Source organism: Emiliania huxleyi (genome assembly GCF_000372725.1).
Source record: "Emiliania huxleyi CCMP1516 unplaced genomic scaffold EMIHUscaffold_658, whole genome shotgun sequence".
Classification (NCBI taxonomy): domain Eukaryota; phylum Haptophyta; order Isochrysidales; family Noelaerhabdaceae; genus Emiliania; species Emiliania huxleyi.
In genome coordinates, this window is record NW_005197068.1 from 1 (window position 1) to 8,846 (window position 8,846).

At 63.1% G+C, this 8,846-nt stretch overlaps 3 protein-coding genes across 3 annotated transcripts in view; 1 reads left to right on the forward strand and 2 right to left on the reverse strand.

Moving 5' to 3' along the window:
• Positions 1-1,379: 1,379 nt before the first annotated feature.
• EMIHUDRAFT_120548 (hypothetical protein) lies at positions 1,380-2,533 on the forward strand (the record flags this gene model as incomplete). Its single annotated transcript, XM_005762909.1, has 2 exons — positions 1,380-1,899; positions 2,361-2,533. 2 exons carry the CDS (start codon positions 1,380-1,382, stop codon positions 2,531-2,533), a joined length of 693 nt encoding a protein of 230 aa, XP_005762966.1.
• A 3,119-nt stretch (positions 2,534-5,652) lies between these two features.
• On the reverse strand, positions 5,653-7,385 carry EMIHUDRAFT_120549 (hypothetical protein; the record flags this gene model as incomplete). Its single annotated transcript, XM_005762910.1, has 2 exons — positions 5,653-6,198; positions 6,372-7,385. The coding sequence occupies 2 exons, from the start codon at positions 7,383-7,385 to the stop codon at positions 5,653-5,655; spliced, it is 1,560 nt and encodes a 519-aa protein (XP_005762967.1).
• An 836-nt stretch (positions 7,386-8,221) lies between these two features.
• EMIHUDRAFT_248346 (metalloprotease 1) overlaps positions 8,222-8,846 on the reverse strand; it is a gene marked incomplete at both ends in the record, with an annotated part of 4,087 nt that continues 3,462 nt past the window's right edge. The window contains one exon of the mRNA XM_005762911.1: positions 8,222-8,779. Within this exon, the coding sequence (XP_005762968.1) occupies positions 8,222-8,779 (558 nt within the window). The remainder of the gene's footprint in view (positions 8,780-8,846) is intronic.

The window sequence follows — 8,846 nt, forward strand, 5'->3', positions numbered from 1 at the left end:
ACCAAATGATACATACTGCGCCACTACCAGGGCCGTTGCTCTACCGCTCCCCAAGCGTATTGCCGGTGCTGTCACGGGCTGCCACTCCTAGTACCTTGCTGCTCGGTCGCGTTCAGTCTAGGTCGACACGCTACCCTGCCGTTCGGGCGCCGCTCACCGCTTCGCAGCGAGCCCGGGCTCTGTAAACATCTCCGTCGCGAGCTGCGCACGCCCCGCGGGTCCGTGTGACTGTAGCTGTATCTCCCAAACATCTCTCACAGCTCAAAGCGATCTCCCCTAATCTCCACGGCTCGAGATTGCACGAGATAAAAACGGCGCTTTCGAGGTGGTTCGCCGGAATCTGGATAGGGGAGCGCGTAGAACGCGCGCTGCTGATGTGCACAGAGCCCGGGATGGCCAGCATCCGCCCTCGTGGTCGCGAACAGCGCCGGTCGGCGCGTGCGGCTCTGGCAGCCGCCCGGCCGCGTCGGAGCTGCAGAGAGCGGCACGCGGCCCGGTGCCGTTCGGGCGCCGCTCACCGCTTCGCAGCGAGCCCGGGCTCTGTAAACATCTCCGTCGCGAGCTGCGCACGCCCCGCGGGTCCGTGTGACTGTAGCTGTATCTCCCAAACATCTCCCGCAGCTCAAAGCGATCTCGGCCTAATCTCCATGGCTCGAGATTGCACGAGATAAAAACGGCGCTTTCGAGGTGGGGCGCCAAGACCTGGATAGCGGAGCGCGTAGAACGCGCGCTGCCGATGTGCACAGAGCCCGGGATGGCCAGCATCCGCCCTCGTGGTCGCGAACGGCGCCGGTCGACGCGTGCGGCTCTGCGTCAACCAGTACGGAGCCCGAAATGCGTCCAAAAGTAAAAAAATCAGCTTTCCGCGCCTCTTCACTGCTCACCGCCGCGCAGGCGTGTTCCGGGGGCCCAGTGGAGCATTTCATCTAGTGGCGGCACCAGCTCTAGAGAAATTTATAATTTCTCAGTGGGGTTTTGACATAGTGGCCGCGTGTCTGACACTTTTCTGTTTTCATGTGGCGTCGCCCACTGCGCTCGTTCCTGGCCCGAGGCGTATGACGGACGGATTGGATGCCAGCACTGTCGGCTGCACAGAGAAAAAAGTGAGGCGGGCAATGCTAGGTTGCGCTTCTCAGCTCCCCGGCCCTGGGTGTGCGGCTGCCAACTGCACTCCAAGTGCTCCAAGCGCTCCTCGGAGAAGGACCACCCGTCCGCTTTTTGTCGCACAACACTGAAAAAAGAAAGAAAACGACAACGAAAAAAATAGGATGGGAGGACGGCACGCCGCCATCAGAAAGGGATTTTAACACCGTTTTTAATTCTTTTCTTCGACGTTCGCCTTCCCGGTCACACGCATTTGCAACCGGAACAGCGGGCGAATGCCCGACTTCCTTTGCCTCCGCTGCTACGCGTGCGGCACCTTCCAGAGCGTCCAGCGAACCGTGCGCCCAAAGTGGGCGTGCAAGGTGTGCACTGAGAAGCAGTCCGTCCTACGCTCGTACTGCGGGAGCACGGTTGCGTCGGATGTGCGGCGCGCCGTGCAAGCTCTCAATCTGGCGCGCGGCCGCAGTGACGCCGCTCTCGCGGCAGCAGTGCTCGACGGCGACGGCGGCGGTGACTCGATCCATTTCGGCGGCGGCGGCGGCGGCGGCGGCAGTTGGGATGGATCTGCGGCAGTGCCGTCATGCGAGGAGCGGGAAGATGAACCTGCTCACCACGGCGGCAGCTACTTCGGCGGCGAGAACTTTGGCGGTGACCACTTCGGCGTCGGCGGAAGCTTCGGCGGCGGCGGCGGATCGTATTCCGGCTGCAACGCGGAGCACACAGCCTGTGTCCACGGCAGCGCGGAGGAGTTTCACTTGGGCGAAGGCGGCGGCGGGTGGCCTTCCTACGGCGGCGGTCCGGGCTGCAGCTACGGCGGGGGCAGCGGCGGTCGCCCCGCCGCCTCCTCCGCCTCTTCTGCCTCGGGCACTGCCCGCGTCTCTCGGTGGGCGAAGTATGCCCAGCCAGCCGCTACGGCGCCGGAGGCGGAGGAGGGCGAGGACGACCCTCGCTACGTGCTCGTGCCGCCGCGGGAGGCTGCGGCCGCGGCGCGCCGCGCGGGAAAGCGAAGCGAGAGGGGAGGGGGGGCAGGAGGCGGGCAGCAAAATTTGCCGCCGCAAAAGCGACCCCGCGGCGGCGGCGGCGCGGGCGGCGGCGGCGGGCGCAGCGGCGGCGCGGGCGGCGCGGGGTCAGTGTTGCCACGAGTGTGGCGAGTTGCGAGTGGGAGCGTGGCGAGGGGGGAAGGGGCAGCATCGAGGGGGGCGGAGGGCGGGGGGGAGGGGGAGGAGGAGACGGAGGAGGAGGAGGCTGCAGCGGAGGCGGGGGGCACAGCGGCGGCCGCGGCTACGGCGGGGAGTTTGGCGGCGGTGGCTTCAGTGGCGGCGCAGGAAGCGGCGACGGTGGCGGCAGCTGCGGCCGCAGCTGCGGCGGGGAGGAGGAGGGCTTCGTGACATCGCTGCAGGACGAGGTGGTGGAGGAGGAGTGGTGCTGAGGACATGGACACTCCGCCATGAAGCCAGTGAATACGCGAATCTGGACATGGAACCGTTTGCGTGTTTTCGAGACGAGATGCGGCGGCCGTTGCGCCCTCGTTCTCGCGCATCGCTGTCACAGACTCTCCGTCTCTGTGTTGACTGATGAGGTGATGTGCGTGGGGGGTTTTCACACTTATCTGTTATCACTACAAAAAAATTGCTTTAGAAGAAAAACGACGAGCACGCATATTCTCCCCCCTCCATTCTCTCCCCCTTGGCGCGGGCGCCCCACTCCCCCCAGCCCCTGTATCGCGTACTAGCTGTGGCTACCGTAGGCCACACCGTTGCGTCGCCGGGGGTTCCCTGCCCTAGGTGGGAAGCTGGCCGCCGATCCTAAGACCCATCGACCAGGGCTTGCTAGAGATCGCGCGGGGTGAATGAGTGATGAAGTTAGTGCCTTGGTGCCTGTCCCCCATGGTGGCTTCCCCTGATCTCTCTCACTTCTAGGGTACTCCCTCGTCGTGGCGCTCCCTTATCCCCCCCCTCATCCCTCCCCTTTCTCTCTCCGAGATGACCCGTGCGCTACGTGCCAAGGTTCGGTCCTCGGGGGGGGGGGGGGGGGATTGGCGGTGTGTCATCGTGGGTTGTTTGTCGATGGACGCCCAACAGTTTCGATTTCCCTCCTTAGGCTTAGCGCCCCGGGTAGAGCGTGGCCTCCCCTGGAGCCTGCCACGCCCGTTCTGTCTAAGCCCAGGGTTCAGCTTTCCAGTTGATCCTTATCGGACTGGTGAGTTCCGTCTAGCTGTCAGTGTGGCGTCGCAGGCAGTCGTTGGCGGCGGTGCTACACACACTATGCCTGCATTCGTTTTCTCACAGAAGTATACACACCACGCTCTGGGTACTACGGGCGAAAAAATAGGCGCGCTCGCATTGTGGTTTGTGGCGGGCGGCCCGGTCCACGGTCCACAACACATCAGAGGGACCCTGTTCAGCCTCAGGGAGCCTCCACAGGCTATAGCGGCGCGAGTTGGTGTTCGTTGTCCGCACTTGTCTCGTGACGTGTGCGCGGGCCCTCGCGGCAGTCGCCGGCTAGGGTGCGTGCCTGTCCGCGACATTGCCGTGCCGAAAACTGGGTGGTGAAATGTACATTTGCATGCTGCTGGCGGTGCGGGAAGAGGCAAGAGCTCATGGCCGTCCCCGTTCTGCAATGAACGACTCGACTGCAGCGAACGGCGCGGTAGGAAGAGCTTCAATAGCTGTGCAGCAGTTGGTCTGCGGGTAGGATGCTCGAGCAAGAGAGCGCACGGGGCGGTGGGCGAAATCCGCAGGGTGCTGCACTCCTCAGCGCAGAAGCGTCACCTAGAGCGTCACCGCTCGCCGATTTGAGGAGCGAGGTGGAGCGCGAGGCGTCGAGGTTCTCGTAGGTGCGCTCGAGGTCGCTGAGGTTCATTACTTTGGTCTTCTCCGCAGCAACCCCTCGAGGGCACTTCCCTGGCTCTCCAATGTTCTCGAGCACATACGCAATAGCCCTGCGGGTCGCCACCTCCTCCTCCGTGCCCAAGAGAGCTTGGACGGATTCGCGGCAGAGGTCCGACAGCGTCGATACCTCCGGCGGCTCCGCCAGCCGCCGGCGTGGGCTCGCACGGTCGTCTTTCGCTCTGTCCGCGGAATGCCCGACCATGTATCTGCCTGCTCCTCGGCCTGGAACGTCGGTCCTGTTTCCGGGAGCGGCGTGCGTTACAACTGACAACTTTCGATGGTTTCATGTCGGGATTGCAGTATCGTATTCCCCTGGCTTCGACGCTATATCACTTTCTTTTTGGGGGGGGAGGGGAGACCCGCTCCAGCCTTCTGGAGGACGCGCTCTGGGGTGAGTCCACCATATCTCTCTCTCTCTCTCTCGCTCGGGTGAGTATGTATCTCTCTCTCTCTCTCTCTCTCCCCCCCCCCCCCCTCTCTGGTACGTACTTGTAGCTTACTGGGAGAAAAGGGAGAGGGGTTGTGTTCTGGGTATGTTCGTAAGAGCCGCTACATATACACACAGAAAACGCAACCTCTCTGGGGGGGCGCGGGGGCCCTAGAGGGTATCCATGCGGGGGGGGGCGATGGGGTCCCATGGCCCGCCGCAGGCGCCGATTATTTTTTCTTTTTTGCGCGATTTTTCACCTGTTTTCATGGGAATTCGGCGTACTTGCGGCCATGCTATCACGCCTTGCGACAGCCTGTCGGCGCTGCTGACCGTGCCATGCTGCACAATTGATCACCTGCATAGCTCGCGGCCTTAGTATCAAGCATTCAGTGACGACCTGATCGTACGGCCAGTAGGAAGGTGTCCTTCCAACGTGTGCACGCTTCTGGCGCAATGCGCGTCGCCTCGGATTGGCTGCTGGCACTATCGAGGCTATGCCTACACAGCCTCACGCGCATGGGCAGTCAAGAGGGACCACGCACCTTCTCAGGACAGCGCCGGTGCCTCTCTCTTGGACCGGCAAACGTGGTGGTCTCGTGTCACCGATGTGGGACCAGTGCGGCATCGCGCCATCGACAGCTCTGAACTGCGCCTCACCACTGACCGGGAAGGCCGCCAAGTGGGCCAGCACCGGTCGCACATTGTGGCAGCAGTCAGCAGTGCATGTCTGATAGCTAGAGCAGCAGCGTCAGGGTCTCGCAGGGTCGGATCGTGTCAAGCCTCTCGCCCGGCCGGCCGCGTGCAGACGTCGGCCTGTCACCCTGTCTGCTGTCTGGAGTGATCTGTCGGCGGTCAGTACGACCGATCAGGTCGGAGTTTGCTGATGATTGGAGGGTCTATCTGTATCTACTCCTCGAGATCTCTGCAAAATCTGCCCTCTACTCAACCGTACTCATTCGGGAAGTCGGTGCTAACGGAGACTAACGGAGCCGGAGCCCCGTCGTTCCGCACTGCTGCGCCGGGCGCACGGTGCCTCCGGGGGCCCCCGCGCCCCCCAGAGCGCAACCTATCGCTAGATACAAGAAAACAACCCCGAGAAACCTTCGGAGTCACTCCTCATCGCAAACCGTCAGCAGTTTACATCACCTTCGAGTATTCGGTATACAAAATAGGGGGATGCGCCTCAAAACCTCGTTGCAGCTCTAAACCACGAACGTGTTTCATTCGTCATGGTGAGCCTGGACCCGCACCCGCCGCCCCTCTCGGCCGCGCCCTACCTGCCGACTGCGACTGCGACCGCGATCCTCGCCCAACCTTCCGCGCCGCCAGCCGGAACCTGGCTGCCGCTGCAAAGCTGAACGGCGGCTCGGCGTCACTCCATTGCGCGGCAGCGCCCCCTTGCGAAGAGAGGCGGCGCGCTGACTGCCAATGGTGCCTCTCCGGCCGCTGCGGCGCCTCACCGTCAGCACTTTTGAGCGCTGCGAGCTCGCTCTGTAGGCTGCTCACCTTCTCAATCAGTAGCCGGAGCATCTCGCCGTCGGTGGCTGTGTGGTCGAGCGATCGGTCGGGCGCCACGTGGCCCGAGCGACGAAGAATGCCCGCCAGGGCGGAGCGGCAGCAGGCAAACAGCAGGGATAGCAGGGCCACCCCGCCGCAGATGTAGAATAATCCTGTCATCGACTCGACGGAAATCGTCTGGGCGTCAGTCAAGGGCGCAGAGCAGGTCTCGCCAACACGGAAAGACGTCTCGACAAAGGCGCGGCCGGCCGGGCTCTATGAACAGCGGGGTGACGGTGTGGGCGTGAGAGTGGATGAGACAATGGAAGGAGTTAGAGTGGAGTGAGACAATGGAAGGACGAGCGGGCCTGGTCAATAAAGGCCAGCGCAGCGGAGATCTGAGCTGCCAGCCTCTTCTCATCCTCCCTGAGGAGAAGCTTGAAGCTCACAGGGATGATGTCGACGAAGGAGAGAAGCCTAGTTGTCTCGCAGCGTTGGAGGTGCTGGCTCTGAAGGTAGTAGCGATTATTCACCCACGCATCGCAGGTGCCGGTGCGAAGGTGCTCGAGCGCCACCTCTGCCTCGTCGGTCTTGTCATGAATTCCACCGATGCGGACAACGCCGCTCACGTAAGGGTGGATCTGAGAAGCCAATTCTCTGGCTATACAGACGACGGAGGCCTTGAAGCCGTTTGCATCCTTCGGCCCACGTATTTCTACATTTGAACGGTTGAAAAAGGCAGCCAGGTTGGCGGTGTAGCAGGAGCCCGTGACCAGGACGAACGCGAGCAGCGAGAGCCTCAGTAGCCTCATTGGCCCGCTGATCCACTCGTAGTCCTCGCCGCCAAAGCAGGCGGAGACGGTATGATACGAGGAGGAGACCATGTTGGTCAGTGGCGCCGTAGGGTTGCGCCTAGAGCAACGGCTGAGCGCGCCAGATAGGAGGACGAGAAGCATAGCATAGCCGAGCAGGGCGGAGACGATCGCGACCCAGAGCTTGTTGTCAAACGGTTCAAACAGCTGCCAGATCGAGGGCGGCCGGGTGGTCGTGTGCACGAGGGCGCCCATACTGGTAGTAATTAGTGAGCTCGTGTAGGCAAATCGCGGGTCGAGCAGAAGCGATGAGAGGTTGTGGGAGGGCAGGTCGCTGCTGTCACTGATCAGTTCTGTGTCAAGCGTGCCACTCAGCACCCCGCCGGCAGGTGACCAGGCATCACTGATGCCGTCCTTGTTTCGGAGCCATGGATTGATTGTGGGTACTCCGACAAGTTCGTACGAGAAGCCGAGCTCATCGGACAGCATCTGGATTCGGTCCGCAAGGTAGCCAGACCACGTGCGGGTCGCATTGTCGTAGCTGTTGATCGGCGCAAGCGAAAAGTTCCAGATGCCGATTCTCAAGTGCCGGTCGACACAGCATCGGTAGGCGGACGAGTGCCGCGGCTGCGCTTGCGCCACGGCCAGCATCGCTATCACACGCCGCATGCCGGCGGACAGTCGGGCCGTCCAAAGTCGCACCTTTCCCGCAGCCGTCAGGTGTGGAGGGCGCATTAAAATTCTTCCGTGTACGTAGACTACTTTTAGCTTAATGGAGAATTTTACAACAAAACTCCCTCGCACAACACTTAATGGAGAAAAGGGACCCGTTGTGGCGGTGGCGACGGTGGTGGAAACGGTGGTGGAAACGGGGGTGGAAACGGGGGTGGAAACGGGGGTGGAAACGGCGGTAGTGGTATCGGCGCTAGCGGCGGCGGCGGCGGCGGCGGCGGTTGCGGTGGCAGCGGAGGTGGCAGCGGCGGTGGCAGCGGCGGTGGCAGCGGCGGTGGCAGCGGCGGTGGCAGCTGCGGTGTTGGCGGCGGAGGGGGGGGAGGAGTTTGCGATGCCGATGGCGGGTTGCGATGGCGGCTGATCGAGCTAGTATTAACAGCTAACAGATCGAGCTAGTATTCACGCAGATCGCGAAGCCGGCCGAAAGCTCAGTTCAATCTTCGTCTGCAAGGGAGACACCGTGGTCCGCAGTGAGTGCAGCGAAATCAGACCCGCGACCTCTTTTTTCGTCTCCCCCGGCCTGGTGCCTGAAAGTGAAGCGCGCCCCGGTCCCGGTGCGGCCGGTGGCGACCCGCATGATGGAGCGTACGTATTTTTTATTCATTTGTGCTGCGCCGGGCCACACATTGCTATAACCCTATAACGGGTCCCCCGCGGGCGACACCATTTTGGTCAGAAAGCTGGCCCGCCGAGTGGTGGCCGGATCGACAGGTTGCCGCTGCGCACTAGAAACAGCTCAGCGAGGCCGCGAGTCTTTACGCCGGCGGCGGCGAGACATCCGCAGCGTCGCCGCCACAGAGCTTCGAAGAGAGCTCGTCCTCCGCCAGCACGGGGAGCGGCTCGGAGTTCCCGTGCACCTCCCCGAGCGAGTCTGCGAGCTCCTTCGCCTTGCCGGCCGGCGACGAGACGACGAGGACGGCAGACGCCTCGAAGAGCGGGGTGAGGTGGGCCGAGAGGGCGCGGAGGGCGTCGGCGGCGGTCACCTCCTCCACTTTCGAGAGCAGCCAGCCGGTGTAGTCCGCCTGCACGCCCGTGTAACCCGCGGCCCACTGCGCGCTGACCGCCGCCGGCTTGTTCGACGTGCTGGAGATCAGGTTGTACGTGAGCGACGACTTTGCGCCCTCGAGGTCGACCTGCGACAGCGTCGCCGCCCCGGACGCGTACTCGGCAATGATCTCCTTCGAGGCGGAGTAGGCCGCCAGCGCGTCGCCGCAGCGGTAGAGCGTGAGCTGCAGCCGCTCGCTCTCCGGAAGGTTGTATAGAGAGGCTCCGTACGTCAGGCCGGCGCCGCGCAGCCGCACCCAAAAGTCGCCCTCTAGCGCCGTGAGGTGCTCGATGGCCACGCGCAGCGCGGCGACGTCCGGGTGGTGCGGGCCGACT